At 37.6% G+C, this 21,447-nt stretch overlaps 1 protein-coding gene across 5 annotated transcripts in view; it reads left to right on the top strand.

The window, feature by feature from the left end:
• The window catches only part of INPP4B (inositol polyphosphate-4-phosphatase type II B), a 323,827-nt gene that overhangs the window by 233,038 nt on the left and 69,342 nt on the right, over nucleotides 1-21,447 (top strand). For all 5 annotated transcript variants that reach the window (XM_032632713.1, XM_032632712.1, XM_032632709.1 and 2 more), the window contains 5 exons: nucleotides 4,230-4,402; nucleotides 5,707-5,830; nucleotides 7,357-7,474; nucleotides 10,765-10,905; nucleotides 15,510-15,607. In XM_032632713.1, coding sequence (XP_032488604.1) covers nucleotides 4,230-4,402; nucleotides 5,707-5,830; nucleotides 7,357-7,474; nucleotides 10,765-10,905; nucleotides 15,510-15,607 — 654 coding nt within the window. The remainder of the gene's footprint in view (nucleotides 1-4,229; nucleotides 4,403-5,706; nucleotides 5,831-7,356; nucleotides 7,475-10,764; nucleotides 10,906-15,509; nucleotides 15,608-21,447) is intronic.

The following is a 21,447-nucleotide window of genomic DNA, read 5'->3' on the forward strand; positions in this document are numbered from 1 at the left end:
ATGTGGGCACTTAAGTGCCTGCTGGGCCAGTTAGCTTCTGTGAGAGGTGTAGGTGCGGTGACTATATTGTGGTGAGCCCTGAGCTACCCTGCGTCCTTGGGTGTATCAGGAGTGTGTGTGTGTGTGTGTGTGTGTGTGTGTGTGTGTGTGTGTAAAATCTCAGTTCAAACGTGAGGAAACTAAACTCAGAAGAGTGGATGTGTGCATTTCAAGATTTCTTCCTTGGACTAGAAAATGCAGAACGAACACCATCTTTATCCCTCCCAGAAAATGGTTTTCCCATCAGGGCAAAATAAACCCCATGTAAATTGTAAGTATGGAGAGACAGGAAGCTGAGAGGGATATGACAGTGGTCTCAGGACCGTCAGGAGTTACAGCTTTTTTTGTTGTTACCGAAAAAATATATATTTTTTAATTTATTTATTTTTGGCTGCATTGGGACTTTGTTGCTGCACGCGGGCTTTCTCTCTAGTTGCAGTGAGCGGGGGCTACTCTTTGTTGCAGTGTGCGCGCTTCTCATTGCGGTGGCTTCTCTTGTTGTGGAGCACAGGCTCTAGACATGCGGGCTTCAGTAGTTGTGGCTTGTGGGCTCTAGAGTGCAGGCTCAGTAGTTGTGGTGCACGGGCTTAGTTGCTCCGCGGCATGTGGGATCTTCCTGGACCAGGGCTTGAACCCGTGTCCCTTGCATTGGCAGGCGGATTCTTAACTGCTGCGCCACCAGGGAAGCCCCCAAAAATATTTTTAAAGAGAAAACTAAAACATTTCGTTTGCCTTTGTGAGAGTGATTTGGAATGCTCATTGGAGCAAAAAGGCTGTTTATGAACTGACTACTTTGGCCTTTCTTTGGCCTATCACACCCCATTGTGTTTATTTCAGAACCTGAGATTTACAGAGTGAATATTAACAGGGAACAAAACCTGAAGCCATCACAATTTGCATTTGCCAGTGAGGTTTTCCTTTATCTGCTGAACTTAAATTGCTTTTTTTCTAGAAAAAAAAATGTAATTCTAGCTTTCTCAAGTATGCTTCTTTATAGGAAGCTTATTAATATCTTTAAGCCATTCTACCTTGCTCACCAACTTGTAATTTTCTCATTCATCATTAATGTTTTCTTATATTGTCATTTTCCTTAACTTTTAGCCGTAAAAAAGTATATATAATTACAATAAACAGAGACACTGGAATATTGCTAGTGTCAGACAAATACCTAACAACACTCCTAGATTTAGAATTTCAGTGTATTTATTTATTTTTCCAGGTCCTTAGTTTTATTCTAGAAGGACTAGAAATCAGGTGATCTCTCTGTCTCTTTTTTAATGTCATTGTAATTTCTGATTGAGTCAAATGGTTAGATAAGTGTGAAGACAGGTTTAGAAGTGAGTAAAGAAATTATCCTGATGCTAATGAAGAAATCTGTGAAGATTCCTCTTTTAAAGATCTTCAAGAAAACCATCAGCTATATTTAATTTGAGCCGTCACTTAGTATCTTCCAAGGGAAAAAAATTAAGTTAATTTTCCATTTTCTAATAGAAAGAGCCTATTACACTTTTGGCCAGGTTATTGACCACTTGACACAGGAGAGTAGGATGCAAAGTGCCCATACAACATGTACCTGCTGTTTGGGAACTGTGCAAATATATAAAAGAGTATATAAATCTGTTACCTGAATGGAGTAAGTGACCAAGTTAGTTCTACTTCAGCCTGGTAAAACAGCGCCACCTACTGCGCACAGGCTTTATCTTATGTTGGAGAATTCTTCAGTAGATCTCTGCAGACCTCAGCACAAAACAAAATAGGTTTTCAGTCTGTTGTCTTTTAAGATCTACATCTGGGTCAATTTATTGAGATATTCGTCGTGTGTGTGTGTGTGTGTGTGTGTGTGTGTGTGTGTGTGTGTACGTTCATATTGAGAACAATAATTAGAGAGTAGGAGAGAATGGGAGATAAAAGAATGTAAATATGAAAACAATAGGAATATCGAATATTCCTTCTTGGTGTCTACTGATGTGTCTTTTATTCTGAAAATAAGTCTAATGTACCTCCATTTGCCCTTTTTACAGCTACTAATGACATAAAAATCAATAGTCGCCGAATGCCTGTTGTACTTGAACCACGGTTCATGTTTCATCCTAGGCTGCCCACAGTGATTCCTTTATTAAATGATTACAGATTTAATAGGCCTTCATTGAATTCCCCTTTCTCTAGTGTTTTTTTATTCCTCTCATAACACTTAACTCTACAATATTTTAAAATAAGAACTCCTAATATTCCTAATGTATTTTGCATTATAGCATCACGTAAGCATTTACATGGAGTATTAACAGGAACACATCTTTTTATTGAGTTGGGGCCATTAATTATCCTTTCATCCATTTTGGTTTATTTCATCTAATCTATTTCACCACAACATAAAATAAGTAAGTGATAATAGATATGGTACAATAATGATTACGATTCTTTTCATCACTACCTATAACTCTTCCAAGGTTTTAACTGATTATTGACCTTTCACATCATTCACTTTTGTAAACTGAGAAGGTCATACCATTTTGTTTTATTTTTATTTATTTATTATTATTATTTTCTTTCTTTCTGTGGTACGCAGGCCTCTCACTGTGGCCTCTCCCGTTGCGGAGCACATGCTCCGGACGTGCAGGCTCAGCGGCCATGGCTCACGGGCCCAGCTGCTCCATGGCATGTGGGATCTTCCTGGACCGGGGCATGAACCCGTGTCCCCTGCATCGGCAGGTGGACTCTAAACCACTGCGCCAACAGGGAAGCCCCGGTCATACCATTTTAGATCTTGATTCATAATTAATTTTTCAGCATTCGCTTGTTTCTTTTAAATCATATTTGTATTTTTCCCACTACTGTTACTTTATTTATATATTAATGGAATAGCACACAGTCTGGAATTTATAATGTTTGACATTTGTCAGGGGTTTGATTTCCAAATAAACTGAAATAGGATATAACTTGTTTCTATTTCACATGCCAAAGTCATAATTATATAACTGAAACATGTTAAATTTCTAGACATACAAAAAGCACAGATGGTTTCAATTTTGTATCCTGATTTGAAGGAAAGCTATTTGAATTCCAAATATTGTCAAAAACTTGATTGTCTCTTACATGTCTATATCTTAAAAGACTTTTGTTATATTTATTATAACTTTACTCGTTCAATTAAAAACTGAATATCTGCTATGCTAGCTTCTGGAGATTCAGTGATTAAAGCAGAAATTTCTCACCCTCAGTGAGCTCCCTTTCTTGCAGAACAGCATGGATCACTCTAGAACAGTAAGAGCAAGGAGCTGTGATGCAAACTTTTAGTAAACAGGGATCGGGGGAGGAGGGGATTAAGGGGAAAATCAAGAAGACTTCCTGGAAGAGAGAAACCCTGTTGAGTCTGCAGAGAAGGTAAAGTGTTTGTCAGGAAGATACGTATGTGCTCCAGGATTGGAGATAGGATTTGCAAAGACACTGAGATGAGAGACAACAGGTTTGGGGAAATCCATGTTATTCAGCTCACCTGGACTCAAGGCTTCAAGTGAAAAAGTTCTGAGCGATGAGACTGAACATGTAGGCAGAGGTCAGATAATGCAGGGTCTGTCATGCTTTGGGACTTTGTTCTGAATGTTTTGGTGTGTTTAAAATAGTTTAAGTTAAGGAAGTGAAAGAGTGAGTGATGGGATTCAAACTGATTAGAAAGCCCCCTCTAGCAACTCTGTTGAGAAAGGATTCGAGTAGAATATGACTGGAGGAAGAGGGGTCAGTTATGGAGCGGAATAGAAAGTGGTCCGAAGGAGATGGATAAATGATGATGGGAGAGGGCAAGGAGGAAGATGAGTGTTTGATGGCTTACTATGGTGGTAGAACTGATTTAATGACCCAGTAAATGTGGAGACTGTAGAAGAAGTCCAAGAAATTGTTTCCAGCATAGGAAGAGTTTGGTGGCACCATCCGCTAAGATACAGGCAATGCACAGATTAGAGATGAGTAGAGAAGAGAAGACTTCTACTATAGATGAGTTAGATACACCCAAGTGGGTGGCTGGTAATAGACACCTGGAGTTCAGAGGAGAGATTGGAATCAGAGATCTTTAAATCTAATCTTTGTGACTCCTTAATAATGTGTAGAACTTCACTGAAAAAATATACAAATTGGTTCTATCTTCCAAGACCTTCCTTCATCTATCCCACTGTTCTTATGCCCCATCCACCCCACAGAGGACTGGTATGAACAGCTGTATCCCCTCATCCTTACCCTGAAGGACTGCATGGGAGAAGTGGTGAATCGAGCCAAGCAGTCCCTGACGTTCGTGCTCCTTCAGGAGCTTGCCTACAGCCTTCCCCAATGTTTGATGCTGACGCTAAGAAGAGACGTCGTCTTCAGCCAAGCAGTAGGTGCCTCTTGATCTTGTGAGCCCAGCACAATGATGGGTTGTCAAATAGTATCCTTGGTGAAGATAGATATCTTTTTTTGACAGTTTTATTTTTTCCTGAATCCTTTTATTTTATATTGACATATAGTTGATTAACAATGTTGTGATAGTTTCAGGTGTGCAGCAAAGTGATTCAGTTATACATACACATATATCTATTCTTTTGCAAATTCTTTTCCCATTGAGGTTGTTACATAATTTTGAGCAGAGTTTCCTGTGCTATACCATAGGTCCTTTGGCAGTTTTCTTTTTAAAGGGATTCTTTTCTTAAAGTTTAGTACCCAGTTTTGCTTACTCATAATAAATACAAGCCGAATGGAAACAGTGTCTGAGACCTGAAGTATTTATTTCAGCAAAGAGGTGGCCAAGTCTCTGAAATGTCCATGCTGTTTCACAGCACAGAAAGTCTGTGAAGGAAAGGTCCCCCGTCCTGTCCTCATATTATGCCGTGGGCTCTCCACACCGTGCACAGTGTGGATGGCAGCCAGGACCGGCAAAAGGGATCTGTTTGCAACCCCTTATTTATACAGGTCCCTCATGAATCCCAGGACGGGACTTCATAATGATCTCTTTTTTGGTGTTTATAAAATAAGTTCACCAGGCCATAGTCTTGAATGGGAAGGTTGACAGGACCACCTCCTTTGCCTACACCCAACCCTAGCCCATGACACCAAGGTTGGCCTCCATCACAATGGCTGTGTTCCTTCTCCCCTCCTGCCTCCACCACCATGATTGAGTTTTATAGACAGACACGTGGAAGGAAAGAGACAGAAGCCTCTCCTTCTAAACCTTCCAGACAAAGGGAATGTTTTACCCAAAATATTCCCTATTTCATGCACGACCCAGTAGCAAACGGAGCTAAGTGTCAGGCGTTGTGCTCTGCCTTATACACATTTCTCCATTGTGTCCTTTCAACGACTCTGCAAAATGAGAACTATTATCTCTATTTTCCGTGTGCAAAAAAATAAGAACAGAAAGATTTGGAAGTGTTAAATAACTTTTTATGGTTTTACTGCTTAGAAATGGGAGGGACAGGATTTGCGGATTCCGAGTCCATGGTTGTTCCCATTTCACAATGCTGCCTTCCCCAAGCCATACTAGAGTACATGCAGTCAACGCATTTCAAAATGGATATATAAATAGTTATAATTTTGTTACATATACTTGAAAATTTCTAATTATATCTGTGATGTCTCAAAGACATATATTTTTAAATTAAAGTTTGCTGACCCCAGTAATTTCTTCAATGATTTTTTTTTTAGCTTGCTGGATTGGTCTGCGGTTTTATCATCAAATTGCACACAAGTTTGTATGACCCTGGCTTCCTTGAGCAGCTTCACACGGTGGGATTGATAGTACAATATGAAGGACTGCTAAGTACATATAGTAAGTATTGCTTTAGTCCATGTTAAAATAATATTCCTATTCATAAAGATATGTGATCCATAGATTCTTCAGTTAAATATAAAAATGAGTAGTAAACCTTTCTTGCATCAAGCATTAGAGAAAGAATGTAATTTTTAGTTCTTTGTATTCATTTTCCTTGTCACTGTGCTTTTACTCTCATTATGTTTTTTGTTTTTTGTTTTCTTAGTCTTCAAGATTTATTTTATTTTATTTTTTTAACATCTTTATTGGGGTATAATTGCTTCACAATGGTGCGTTAGCCTCTGCTTCACAACAAAGTGAATCGACTATACATATACATATGTTCCCATATCTCTTCCCTCTTGCGTCTCCCTCCCTCCCACCCTCCCTATCCCACCCCTCCAGGGGGTCACAAAGCACCGAGCTGATCTCCCTGTGCCACGCAGCCGCTTCCCACCAGCTATCTACCCCACGTTTGGCAGTGTACATATGTCCATGCCTCTCTCTCGCTTTGTCACAGCTCACCCTTCCCCTTCCCCATATCCTCAAGTCACCCTTCCCCCTCCCCATATCCTCAAGTCCATTCTCTAGTAGGTCTGTGTCTTTATTCCTGTCTTACCCCTAGGTTCTTCATGACATTTTTTTTTCTCATTATGTTTTGAAAATGGAATTATAGATTATTTCACAGTGGAGTCCTGAGCAGCCATCTGGCTTTTTAAATAAAGGCTTTTGCCAACCTAGTTTCAATGACTGGATTTTTAAAGTCCCAACTCTGTACTGTCTAGAGCTGCCCTGTTCAATACATAGGTTGGTATGGCAATTGAGCACTTGAAATGTATCTAGTCCAAATCAATAAGTACTCAACGTGCACACCAGGTTTCAAAGACTAGTGAAAAAAGAGTTTTATATTAATAATTAATGAATAATTAATCATAGTATATTGATTTACAGCTGAAATGTTATTTTGGAACTATCAGGCTAAAGGAAAACAGATTATTAAAGTTAATTTCACCTTTTAAAATTTTACTCTTTAAAAAGATGATTACCAAGAAATTTAAAATTATATATGTGGCTCACGTTATATTTCTGTTGTGCAGGACTGATCTAGAATCTTATTTAATTACCTCCTTCTTAGGTTTTATTTGTCAGTGTATTAAGATATAAAGCTAGCATGAGCTTGGGTCAGTGACCTTCAGTTCAGCCATCTCTATTATTTCTAGAAATCAAATGTCAGTCCTGCCAAGGGAAAGAGACTTGCATGATACTTTGTGCCATAGAAGGATTAAAACTTCTCTCTAACCTTCCAGCAAAGGCATTCCTCTTTCCTTCCCTCAAAGGGTATGTGGACAGCTGGAGTCTATTTAAATGGTTCCTGTTTCACTGGTGAAAACCTTCAGACTCAGGAAAACATATTGAGAATGGATTCGCTGCCTTCAGAAACTCATTCACTAAACTGTTAGAACAAATTCCAGCAGGGAGGTGGAGTACAAAGTGACTTTCTTCAAATGGTATGTTTGTAACTAGGCTCCTTTGCCCTTGTTTAGGTGAGGAAATTGGAATGCTGGAGGACATGGCCGTTGGTATTTCAGATTTGAAGAAAGTCGCTTTTAAAATAACTGAAGCCACATCCAATGATGTCTTGCCAGTTATAACAGGAAGGCGGTAAGTGGTGTTCATTTCCTAAGACCAAGCTTTGTTAGATATTTTTAATTAACCCCTGACAAAGGAGCCAAGGAGAATTAAAGTTTGGTTGGAAATGTTTCTTTTGTTCTCTTTGCCTTTTTGGTGAAAAATAAATGTAGGTGACATGACAGGGGAAGATCTTGAAAAACTCATAAAAGTCTCATGAATGTTCGTAAATTGTACTAAAATGAGGTAAGTAGGGTAAGGCTCCCCTATGAAATATGAGAAATTCAAAATAATAGCAGGCATGAGAAAAAATTTTTCTCTTTATTACTATCTAATCTAAAGGTCTGGATGTTTTTACTTTTGCTGGAATCATTTGGTTAATAGTGTCATAATTCTTGAGATGCCTTGGTATTAAATTCTTGGTATTAAAAGCAGCAACATTTTATAAAAGGTATATTCCTATGTCGGGGCACATACCACCATTTTTCTTAATTATTATTATTATTATTATTATTTTTTTTTTTTTTGCGGTACGCGGGCCTCTCACTGTTGTAGCCTCTCCCGTTGCGGAGCACAGGCTCCGGACGCTCAGGCTCGGCGGCCATGGCTCACGGGCCCAGCCGCTCCGCGGCATGTGGGATCTTCCCGGACCGGGGCACAAACCCATGTCCCCTGCATCGGCCGGCGGACTCTCAACCACTGCGCCACCAGGGGAGCCCTATGTCAATTATATTTTAATAGAGATGACAAAATGTTATCATATAGAAAGTCCAGAAATAAACCTACAGACTTATGGTCATTACAACTACTACAAAGGAGGCAAGAATATAGAATGGAGAAAAGGTAGTCTGTTTAATAAGTGGTGCTGGGAAAATTGGGCAGCTGCATGTAAACGAATGAAATTAGAACATTCGTTGAGTTTACAAAAATAAACTCAAAATGGATTAAAGACCTAAATGTAAGACTGGATACTATAAAACTCCTAGAGGAAAACATAGGGCAGAACACTGTTGACATAAATTGCAATCTTTTTTTGGATCTGTCCCTTAGAGTAATGAAAACAAAAGCAAAAATAAACAAATGGGACCTAATTAAACTTAAAGGCTTTTGCACAGCAAAGGAAACCATAAACAAAACAAAAAGACAACAAACAGAATGGGAGAAAATATTTGCAAATGATGAAACTGAGAAGGGATTAATTTCCAAAATATACAGTTCGTACAGCTCAATATCAAAAAAAAAAAACAATCAAAAAATGGGCAGTAGACCTAAATAGACATTTCTCCAGAGAAGACATACAGATGGCCAGCAGGTACATGAAAAGATGCTCAGCATTGCTAATTATTAGAGAGATGTAGATCAAAACTGCAATGAGGTGTCACCTCACAACCAGTCAGAATGGCCATCATCAAAAAGTCTACAAATAATAAATGCTAGAGAGGGTGTGGAGAAAAGGGAACCCTCCTACACTGTTTGTGGGAATATAAATTGGTGCAGCCACTATGGAGAACAGTATGGAGGTTCCTTAAAAAACTAAAAGTAGAGTTATCATATGATCCAGCAAGCCCACTCCTGAGCATATCTCTGGAAAAAAATGAAACCCCTAATTCAAAAAGACACATGCACCCCAATGTTCACAGCAGCACTATTTACAACAACCAAGACATGGAAGCAACCTAAATGCCCATTGGCAGATGAATGAATAAGGAAGATGTGGTACATATATACAATGGAATATTAGCCATAAAAAAGAATGAAATAATGCTATTTGCAGCAACATGGATGGACGTAGAAATGATCATACTAAGTGAAGTAAGTCAGACAAAGACAAATATCACATAATATCACTTATATGTGGAATCAAAAAAAATGATACAAATGAACTTATTTACAAAACAGAAATAGACTCACAGACATAGAAAACAACCTTACAATTACCAAACGGGAAAGGGGTGGGGGGTAAATTGGGAGTATGGAATTAACAGATACACACTACTATATAAATAACATTGACCTACTGTATAGCACAGGGAAACTATTCAGTATCTTGTAATAACCTATAATGGAAAAAAATCTGAAAAAGAATAATCACTTTGCTGTACACCTGAAACACAACATTGTATATCAGCTATACTTCAATTTAAAAAAAAAGTTATCATAAAGAATGTGTATAATGTTTTACCTTCAGAGAAATCTTTAAATGCAGGCTTGGCTCATTGAATCTTCTCATATTCCTGAAAATTTTGAAATAAACATCAGCCTTCTGTTAGCCAGGCTATTGTAAAGGACACTGAGAGCAATTTAGGAAAGAAAAATAAAGTGTCCATCCTCTGAGGGTAGTGCTAACATCCCTGCTTGCAGGATTGATGGTATTTCCAGATTCTCTAGTTCAAAGCTGAGGTAAGAAACAAGTCTCACTGTCAGGTGTCCAGAGTACGTAGCAGTATTATTATACTAGAGAAACTGAAAAGATTTTCACAGAGACTCTCTAATTGTCCTGTTCTTCGTTACCCCATACACATATTACAACACCAGCACTCTATATAGTTCAGGAAACACATGGATTTTCCTAAATTCCAGGTGAAACTTGACATTTCTTTAATCAGTTCACACTGGATCAGAAGATATCAAGTTTCAGAATCTACAAGCAGCTATTCTTATTGACCCTATTCTGTGAATCCTAATTTGAATTTTCAACACTAAACTTTAGGGGTAATTTTTAATGGAAATTTCCAAAGAAAAAATGCTCTGGTGATATGTGAATGTTGCAAAATGATCAGGAAAGCCGAAAGGTTACATCTTAAATAATGAAATCATTACATTTCCATCAGGTCATCACAAACGGAGGTTCATCTATAATAACAATTAGGCCATGCTAAAAAATGTATAAATGATTTGGTTCATTAGTTTCACTATATTAAAAAATCCATCATAAAATTGCTCTTCTTATTCTTGAGACTGTGTTTTTAAATAATTAAATCAAGAAAACAAATATTGAAGCTCTTATGCACATGGCCCTTTTATACAAAGATGCACTAAATATTCTTCCTTTCCTATAAAACCTCAGAGTAATGGAGATAAGTGTAAATGACTCTTTATGCCAAGTAATTTAATAGTGATTTGAAATGATTATCAAATGAATTAATAGTGAATGAAATGATTATCAAATGAATTAATAAAAGAAAATAAGCAGATAGAAGCCAAAAACCTAAATCACTGCTATATTCCAGCTGTTTTATTGTTTGTTTCCTGTGAATCTAAAGTAACATAAAATTGAATGAAATAAAGCAAGGCTGCTTCTCTTTGCCCTCCTCTTTCTCCAGTGAACATTATGTGGTGGAGGTGAAGCTCCCAGGTAGAATGTTTGAGTCCCTGCCTCTACAGATTAAAGAAGGACAATTGCTTCATGTGTATCCAGTACTTTTTAATGTTGGAATCAATGAACAGCAAACTCTTGCTGAGAGGTAAGCTTCAGATATAAGGTCGGTACTTGATTTTTTTATATAATTGTTATGGATATGCTAAATAGTTCCACGTGTTCCTGTACATAGAAATTAGATTCATGGGTAACATTTTCCTTTTCATCAGTACAAAGTTATTTGATATGGCAAGCAGAATTATTCATATTTAAGGATTCCTGGCCCACATCAAATTTAAATATGGCAAAATAACAAGGAAAATATTGGTGTCAATACCAAAATATTCACATGGATTAACTTTCTTCATGTTTCCAAATACCTACATGTGTGTATCAAATTTTAGAATTTTTTTGTGCTTACATATATTTCAACATTGTATACTCTGCTAATTGTGTCCAAATTTTCTGGACCTAATAGAACACGCTATTTTTTCCTTTTGTTTTATTTACTAAAATAATTTTTTTAATTTATTCAAAAAACTTTTTTTAATTTTAAAAATTTATTTAAATAATTTTTAAAATCTATTTACTAAAATAATTGTTATTGGAGGATGACAACACATCTTTTCATAATAATTTTCTCAGTTAAATGACAGATGATTGTATGTGATCGCATAAGCAACTGTCAAAAACACTTTGAGCAGACAAAGGAATTACTTTTGCATCTTACATGATTCCCATGTAGAGATTATCGAAAACGTGGATAAGAGTTAAGATTCACAGAACACATTTTTAAAAGATTCTCTAAAACTTCTCAGAGAAAGAAGTTAGTGGCTCTTTTTTTTTTTTTTTTTTTTTGTGGTACGCGGGCCTCTCACCGCTGTGGCCTCTCCCATTGTGGAACACAGGCTTCGGACGCGCAGGCTCAGTGGCCATGGCTCATGGGCCCAGCCACTCCGCGGCATGTGGGATCTTCCCAGACCAGGGCACGAACCCGTGTCCCCTGCATCGGCAGGTGGATTCTCAACCACTGCGCCACCAGCGAAGCCCAGAAGTTAGTGTCTTGCTGTAAAGCCTTGCTGGAAAATTTCCCCCAAAGCAAAACTTTTGAAGACTATTTTAAAATGCTTCCTTGTCAATAATTCACTCTCTAAATGTTTCCTTCCCCCATAGGTAGCTGGCATATTCTTTGCCATGACTTGTTATGTGTGTTTTAATCCTTTATTAATGTTTTTTACTAAACTAAACCTAACACTACATTTATAGCTGTCTTCAATTTCAATGATGATGAAGGTGCCTGTTTTTAGCTACTATTTTCAACGATTTCTCCATCTCTCCCTTTCATCCAAAAGATTTTCTGGACAACATAGATTTTCATAATTCTCACTTGCCAGTTACAAAATTCTATGCCAGTTTTGTATTGCATGTTTAATCTCAAACTGTGTGGAAGCTATTAGTCTCTTGTCTTATAGTATGCTTAAATCAGAATATAATTTTTTTCACTGTATTGTACAAAAAGTTGATTCTTCAATAATTAAGCACTTTTGCAAATAATTATGTAAGATCAGATTATATTCCAGTCATCTTTATATGTTGTCTCACAGCAAGTTCACAGGTTGAGGAGAATGATATTTATGAACATAAATTATAAAATTTGGGAGGTAAATGATATTAATGAACAATTGGGGGGAAAAACAGCACTCTAAATTAATTGTCTCTTCTTTGGTACACTAGAGTACAGAGTGGAGTTTAAATACTAAGTTAAGGCCTGTGAGTGTAGTCTTGAGAGAGATGTGAGACTCTCCATTTACAGACTTTTCAAGGAATAGTTAGCATTGTACTTTCAAGCCTTCTAGATTAGGTTAATTTACATGTCATTGTTACTATTTTAGATGTTAGTCACTTTATTTTTTCTTAAATGCCCCTCTCCTTTTCTCTCATCTGTCTTGCCTATAAAAATATATTTTTTCGGGCTTCCCTGGTGTCGCAGTGGTTGAGAGTCTGCCTGCCAATGCAGGGGACACAGGTTCGTGCCCTGGTCTGGGAAGATCCCACATGCCGCAGAGCGGCTGGGCCCATGAGCCATGGCCGCTGAGCCGCCTGTGCTCTGCAACGGGAGAGACCACAACAGTGAGAGGCCCACATACCGCAAAAAAAAAAAAAAAAAAAAGTATTTTTTCATACCTGGATGCTGTTTAAGATACATAGGATTTGAAAAGGAGACACAAACTGCAAAATAGAGAGAAACGCAAAGGGAAGCAGGAAGGCTGGCCCTCGGATATCAACCAACTACTACTTTGAGCAAATCACTTTGTTCTCTGAGCTTCATTTTTCTGATTCTGAATTTTGAGCTTTTTCCATCAACATTCACATGTTAGGTATGCTATGTAATCCAGGTATAATATGTTACTATATATGTATTCATAGCCAAAACTTATGTAATGTATATCCATTTGTAAATAAGTAAGTACTAATTAATCTGCTTGGGCTACCATAACAAACTACCACAGGTTGTGTGGCTTAAACAACAGAAATTTATTTCTCACAGTTTTAGAGGTTGAGAAGTCCCAGGTTCTGGCCAATTTGGTTTCTGGTGAGAATTGTCTTCAGCTTTCTTGCTGTGTGCTCACATGACCTCTTCTTTGTGTGTGTAGAGAGAGAGAACCAGCTCTTTGATGACTCTTTTCACAAGGACACTAATCCTACTGGTTCAGGGCCCCACCCTCATAATCTTAATGACTTCTTCAGAGGTTCCATCTTCAAACACAAGCACACTGAGGGTTAGGGCTTCAACATATGATCTTTGGGGGGACACAAACATTTAGTCTGTAACACTAGTATTACTCCAGCAAGGATAACATTTTTTTAAATACCAGGTGTTTATAATGTCTGAAAAAGGTAGAAGAGTGTATTTCAGAGTTCAAGCTAACTCTCCTATAGATTTTCCTGGGTTCGTATTCCTGTCCTCCAAGTTTAACTCAGTAAAGTTATTGAACATTGAGTCTGCACCAGGCATTACTCTGCCAAGCTGTGGGACACAGGGAACAGGCAGTGTAACAAGAACTGACATGATCTGCATCCTGAAAGGACCTACCATCCTTTAAGGAAGACGGTTCAACAAATGATACACTACAGTTTGATTCATACAATAAGCAAAGATGTAGAAGGGACAGGATTCATGGAGGAAAGAAAGTGATTCACAGATGGGAGAACATTTTGTCAGGAAGGTTTCATAGTATACATGCACCTTCCACAGGGCTTTGAAGGACAAATCAGAATTAATCAAGCTGATAAGGAAGGTAAGGCTTCCTAGTCAGAGGAGGAATAGCATGTTAAAAGTCCCAAAGGCATCAAAATCCTGCTGGTAAAGTAGAAGGGTGTAATTCCATTCCCACAAACAAAGGGTTTCGGAGGCCTTTGTGGAGACATTAGATGCTAAACTAAAGAGACTGGACTTTGTTCTTACACAGAGAGGAGATGCAGTGAAGTTTAGTGAGCGGATATGATGAAACGGGTGATAGACTAACTTCTCCAACATTTCATTCATTGCCCATGGAGCATCTGGCACATGGCTGATGTTAAATAAATATTTGTTGAATGAATGAATGATCTGACCATGATGTAAGGGATAGATTGGAAGGGAAGGAGCCTGGAGGCATAGCACTTCTCATATTTGGGAGGCTTTATATCCAGTCGAGACTGAATATTACTAAATACCTAAAATGGCAGTGGTAAAGAAAAAGAAGGAAAGGATACCAGAGATGTGAATATATCAGTGAATAGTGGATGGAGTGTGGAAAACCGAGGAAATCCAAAAGGGTGCCTAGATTTTGAAGCTGAATTAATGTCAGAATATTAGAAACACACCTATTTCTAAACAAAAGGAGGAGGTGGTTTCAGTTTTTGGTTAGGTTGCATTTGAAGTGGTGTGGGTTAATTCACTTTGAAATTTTAAGTTGACATCTAGAAATACAGATTTGAATGGAGATATTTGGATGAGGATACATGTTGGAAGCCATTTGCATGGCATCCTTTTATAGAGAGACAAGAGGATTTTAAGTTTAAACCTGAGAAGGGCTTAAAGAAAACACAAGGTCAGTGATATACAGGTAGAAAGTTTTGCCTGAAGAAGGTGGCAGAAGAGCACCAGTACAGAGGCTGGCATCCTTCATGGTGTGGGCAGAAAGAAAGGGCCACAGAAGTGAACCAGTCCCTGGGAGACTGGAGTACTCTACATGTGCCTACAGCAGTTGACAGTGTGTTTAAGACTGTGTGCAGCCCAGTGTTCAGTCCTGGTCCTCTGGACCTCTCCGCAAGCTGTCATTGGTGAAGAGGAATATAGGAGGGATAAAAAGAGAGAAGGAAGAGTTTTTAGGTCTTTAGAGATATAGCCCTGCAGAGGTAGGGAGACTAACATTAACTGAGTATCAATTATGCAGAGGCACGGGGTTGGTGTTTTAGATTTCATATTTCATTTTGGTTCACATTTGATGACTGTGAGAATATTTTGGTATGTCAATAGGGATTGGTGGAGTCAGGGCCAGTGGAGACTGGAATATAGTTGAAATCACCTTTGCACAATGTTGCTTAGAAAACAGAGACTCCTTCCTTACAAAACTATTGCCACCTATTTAAAAAAGAAAGATTAAAAAAAGTAACTTTCGGGTGCTATTTTGTAACCCATAACTATTCTCTTTTTTCTATGTTTAGGTTTGGAGATGTCTCTTTGCAAGAAAGTATTAATCAGGAAAATTTTGAACTTCTAAAAGAATATTACACAGTATTTATGGAAAAGATGCCTCCTGATTGTAAGTATGCAAGTTACAAAGAAAAGCAACAGTAATAATTTCTTGATTATAATTCTTCGGGAGAGGTCAGACGTAGAGGTCAATGGAAGAATAAAGCACAGTGTGGGAATGTGAGAGTGATTTTGAGATTGTCTGCGCCAAGAAAACTGATTGCCAAGGTGGCCTGGCCGACACCTGCCTCGCTGCCCTGATTGCACTCAAGTGTGTCCTGCTGCTCATGCTAGGACATTAATTTCAGTGCCACTAGAAAATACCAAAAGTCAAAAATAAGGAACTTATAATTAGAAATCTCAATTGAGTCCAACAGAAATTTTGTAGAATTCTTAACCATGTAAAAGACTTTAATAAAGATTTAGTTTTCTGATTTATAAGCTACATCAGATATATCTCTCACATATATATGTGTGTGTGTGTATATTTATATATTTTATATTTATGCATATATATATGTCTGATAGTAAATTTTACAGGTAATAAAAAGTGATATAAATTAAGGAGCAAATTACTGAATATAGTTATTGAAATATTTATGTGAAAATGTTGGGGCATAAGTCTATAGAACTGCGTTTTACATTTTGTTTTTTGTTTTGTTTTGTGCCATTGTTCAGTTCTGCCGTCCTTTTTCCCAAAAAATTAAGCACATATTTGAGCAGTGCAAAATTAGAGAATAAAGAATGTATTTGGAGCTCATCCATAAGTACTATAAAGAAATAAGTTGAGATACTTAGATATTCACAATAAGAAACTAGGTTTTAATAAAGCAGGAAATATCTTAATATTTGTTACCAAAAGCTGTAATAAAACTCTACCTGTCATCTATTCACTAGCAATATGTTCACTGAACTGTATTCTGATACTTAGTTTGAAATATCTTAGGTAGCAGAGTACTTAGGTCTTTTTATTACACAGTTACCTTGCTTCAAAATATTACAGTGGCATAAGCACACGTCCGTGTGATTTTATAGTTAGAAAATTTTACTGCTGCTTTTATATTTTATTTCAAATAAAATACTTTTAAAGCCAAAATGAAATTAAGTACAGAGAGATTCTTTGGCAGCCAGCATACTTAGGAATTATCAGTTTGTTAATTACTCAGAAGGTTAATAATATAAACAAAACTACTTTGCATTATTAATTATGGGGCAAGTTCATTACAACGTGGACGTTGGTGGATCATTTTTTTTCATTATTTTTTAAAACATCTTTATTGGAGTACAGTTGCTTTACAATGGTGTGTTAGTTTCTGCTTTATAACAAAGTGAATCAGCTATACATATACATATATCCCCATATCTCCTCCCTCTTGCATCTCCCTCCCACCCTCACTATCCCACCCCTCCAGGTGGTCACAAAACGTGGAGCTGATCTCCCTGTGCTTTGTGGCTGCTTCCCACTAGCTATCTACTTTACATTTAGCAGTGTATATATGTCCATGCCACTCTCTCACATCGTCGCAGCTTACCCTTCCCCCTCCCTGTGTCCTCAAGTCCATTCTCTACGTCTGTATCTTTATTCCTGTCTTTCCCCTAGGTTCTTCATGACCAGGTTTTTGGTTTTTTTTTAGATTCCATATATATGTGTTAGCATACGGTATTTGTTTTTCTCTTTCTGACTTACTTCACTCTGTATAACAGATTCTAGGTCCATCCACCTCACTGCAAATAACTCAATTTCATTTCTTTATATGGCTGAGTAATATTCCATTGTGTATATGTGCCATATCTTCTTTATCCATTCATCTGTGGATGGACACTTAGGTTGCTTTCATGTCCTGGCTATTGTAAATAGAGCTGCAATGAACATTGGGGTACATGACTCTTTTTGAAATATGCTTCTCTAAGTGTATATGCCCAGTAGTGGGAATGCTGGGTCATATGGTAAATGGTAAATGGGAGTGTTTCCTTAATTTCTCTTTCAGATTTTTCATCATTAGTGTATAGAAATGAAAGAGATTTCTGTGCAATAATTTTATATCCTACTATTTTAGCAAATTCATTGATTAGTTCTAGTAGTTTTCTGGTAGCATCTTTAGGATTCTCCATGTATAGTATCATGTCATCTGCAGACAGTGACAGTTTTACTTCTTCTTTTCTGATTTGGATTCCTTTTATTTCTTTTTCTTCTTTGATTGCTGTGGCTAAAACTTCCAAAACTATGTTGAATAATAGTGGTGAGAGTGGGCAACCTTGTCTTGTTCCTGATCTTAGTGGAAATGCTTTCAGTTTTTCACCATTGAGAACGATGTTGGCTGTGGGTTTGTTACATGTGGCCTTTATTATGTTGAGGTAAGTTCCCTCTATGCCTACCTTCTGGAGAGCTTTTATCATAAATGGGTGTTGAATTTTGTCGAAAGCTTTCTCTGCATCTATTGAGATGACCATATGGTTTTTCTCCTTCAGTTTGTTAATATGGTGTATCACATTGATTGATTTGCATTTGTTGAAGAATCCTTGCATTCCTGGGATAAACCCCACTTGATCATGGTGTATGATCCTTTTAATGTGCTGTTGGATTCTGTTTGCTAGTATTTTGTTGAGGATTTTTGCATCTATGTTCATCAGTGATATTAGCCTGTAGGTTTCGTTTTTGGGACATCTTTGTCTGGTTTTGGTATCAGGGTGGTGGTGGCCTCGTAGAATGAGTTTGGGAGTGTTCCTCACCCTGCTATTTTTTGGAAGAGTTTGAGAAGGATAGGTGTTAGCTCTTCTCTATATGTTTGATAGAATTTGCCTGTGAAGCCATCTGGCCCTGGGCTTTTGTTTGTTGGAAGATTTTAAATCACAGTCTCAATTTGAGTGCTTGTGATTGGTCTGTTCATATTTTCTATTTCTTCCTGGTTCAGTCTCGGAAAGTTGTGTTTTCCTAAGAATGTGTCCATTTCTTCAAGGTTGTCCATTTCATTGGCATATAGCTGCTTGTAGTAGTCTCTCATGATCTTTTGTATTTCTGCAGTGTCAGTTGTTACTTCCCCAGTTTCATTTCTAATTCTGCTGATTTGAGTCTTCTCCCTTTCTTTCTTGATGAGTCTAGCTAATGGTTTATCTATTTTGCTTATCTTCTCAAAGAACCAGCTTTTAATTTATTGATCTTTGCTATTGTTTCCTTCATTTCTTTTTCATTTATTCCTGATCTGATCTTTATGATTTCTTTCCTTCAGCTCAACTTTGGGGTTTTTTGTCCTTCTTTCTGTAATTGCTTTAGGTATAAGTTTAGGTTGTTTATTTGAGATGTTTCTTGTTTCTTGAGGTAGGATTGTATTGCTCTAAACTTCCCTCTTAGAACTGCTTTTGCTGCATCCCATTGGTTTTGGGCCATCGTGTTTTCATTGTCATTTGTTTCTAGTTATTTTTTTATTTCCTCTTTGACTTCTTCAGTGATCTCTTGGTAATTAAGTAGTGTATTGTTTAGCCTCCATGTATTTTCCTGTAATTGATATCTAGTCTCATAGCATTGTGGTTGGAAAAGATACTTGATATGATTTCAATTTTCTTAAATTTACCAAGGCTTGATTTGTGACCCAAGATATGATCTATCCTGGAGAATGTTCTATGAGCACTTGAGAAGAAAGTGTACTCTGTTGTTTTTGGATGGAATGTCCTATAAATATCAATTAAGTCCATCTTGTTTAATGTGTCATTTAAAGCTTGTGTTTCCTTTTTTATTTTCATTTTGTATTATCTGTCCATGGGTGAAAGTGGGGTGTTAAAGTCCCCTACTATGATTGTGTTACTGTCAATTTCCCCTTTTATTGCTGTTAGCATTTGCCTTATGTATTGAGGTACTCCTATGTTGGGTGCATAAATATTTACAATTGTTATATCTTCTTCATGGTTTGATCCCTTGATCATTATGTAGTGTCCTTCTTTGTTTCTTGTAATAGTCTTTATGTTTAGGTCGATTTTGTCTGATATGAGAATTGCTACTCCAGCTTTCTTTTGATTTCCATATGTATGGAATATCTTTTTCCGTCCCATCACTTTCAGTCTGTATGTGTCCCTAGGTCTGAAGTGGGTCTCTAGTTGACAGTATATATACGGGTTTTATTTTTGTATCCCTTCAGCCAGTCTGTGTCTTTTTTGTATCCATTCAGCCAGTCTCTGTCTTTTGGTTGGAGCATTTAATCCATTTACATTTAGGGTAATTATCGATATGTATGTTCCTATTAACATTTTCTTAATTGTTTTGGGATTGTTATTGTAGGTCTTTTCCTTCTCTTGTGTTTCCTGCCTAGAGAAGTTTCTTTAGCATTTGTTGTAAAGCTGGTTTCGTGGTGCTGAATTCTCTTAACTTTTGCTTGTCTGTAAAGATTTTAATTTCTCCGTTGAATCTGAATGAGATCTTTGCTGGGCAGAATAATCTTGGTTGTAGAGTTTTCCCTTTCATCACTTTAAATATGGCCTGCCACTCCCTTCTGGCTTGTAGAGTTTCTGCTGAAGGATCAGCTGTTAACCTTATGGGGATTCCCTTGTATGTTACTTGTTGTTTTTCCCTTGCTGCTTTGAATATTTTTTCTTTGTATTTAATTTTTGATTGTTTGATTAATATGTGTCTTGGCATGTTTCTCCTTGGATTTATCCTGTATGGGACTCCCTGCACTTCCTGGACTTATTTTCTTTCCCATATTAAGGAAGTTTTCTACTATAATCTCTGCAAATATTTTCTCAGTCCCTTTCTTTTTCTCTTTTTCTTCTGGGACCTGTATTATTCGAATGTTGGTGCATTTAATGTTGTCCCAGAGGGCTCTGAGGCTGTCCTCAATTCTTTTCATTGTTTTTTCTTTATTCTGCTCTGTGGTAGTTATTTCCACTATTTTATCTTCCAGGTCACTTATCTGTTCTTCTGCCTCAGTTATTCTGCTATTGATTCCTTCTAGAGAATTTTTAATTTCATTTATTTTGTTGTTCATCATTGTTTGTTTGTTGTTCAGTTCTTCTAGGTCCTTGTCAAACGATTCCTGCATTTTCTCCATTCTGTTTCGAAGATTTTGGATCATCTTTACTATCATTATTCTGAATTCTTTTTCAGGTAGACTGCCTATTTCCTCTTCATTTGTTTGGTCTGGTGGGTTTTTACTTTGCTCCTACATCTGCTGTGTTTCTCTGTCTTCTCATTTTGTTTAACTTTCTGTGTTTGGGGTCTCCTTTTCACAGGCTGCATGTTCGTAGTTACAGTTGCTTTTGGTGTCTGCCCCCAGTGGCTAAGGTTGGTTCAGTGTGTTGTGTAGGCTTCTTGGTGGAGGGTATTATTGCTTGTATTCTGGTGGATGATGCTGATTCTTTTCTTTCTGGTGGGCAGGACCACATCCGGTGGTGTGTTTTGGGGTGTCTGTGACCTTATTATGATTTTAGGCAGCCTCTTTGCTAATGGGTGGGGTTTTGTTCCTGTCTTGCTAGTTGTTGGTATAGGGTGTCCAGCACTGTAGCCTGCTGGTCGTTGAGTGGAGCTGCGTCCTAGTGTTGAGATGGAGATCTCTGGGAGAGCTTTCGCTGTTTTATATTACATGGAGTCAGGAGGTCTCTGGTGGACCAATGTCCTGAACTCGGCTTTCCCACCTCAGAGGCACAGGCCTTACAGCCAGCCAGAGCACCAAGAACCTGTAGAAAACAGGAATTTTTTCTTTAATCTTTCTGTTGGTCTTCCTTTTAGAAAACAAGCAATTCAATGTCATTATGTGAAGGCCTCACTCTGGCTTCACCTAATAAGGTTCAAAGAGTACAGGTAATTTGAATCTGGTTCTTGTGTTCATCTTCTTTTCTTCACCCAGGCTTCCCACCATCCTTCTTTTCCTGGGAATTCCCTGGTGGTCCAGTGGTTAGGACTCTGAGCTTTCACTACCAAGG

The sequence above is a fragment of the Phocoena sinus genome, chromosome 5 (assembly GCF_008692025.1).
Source record: "Phocoena sinus isolate mPhoSin1 chromosome 5, mPhoSin1.pri, whole genome shotgun sequence".
In the NCBI taxonomy this organism is placed as follows: domain Eukaryota; kingdom Metazoa; phylum Chordata; class Mammalia; order Artiodactyla; family Phocoenidae; genus Phocoena; species Phocoena sinus.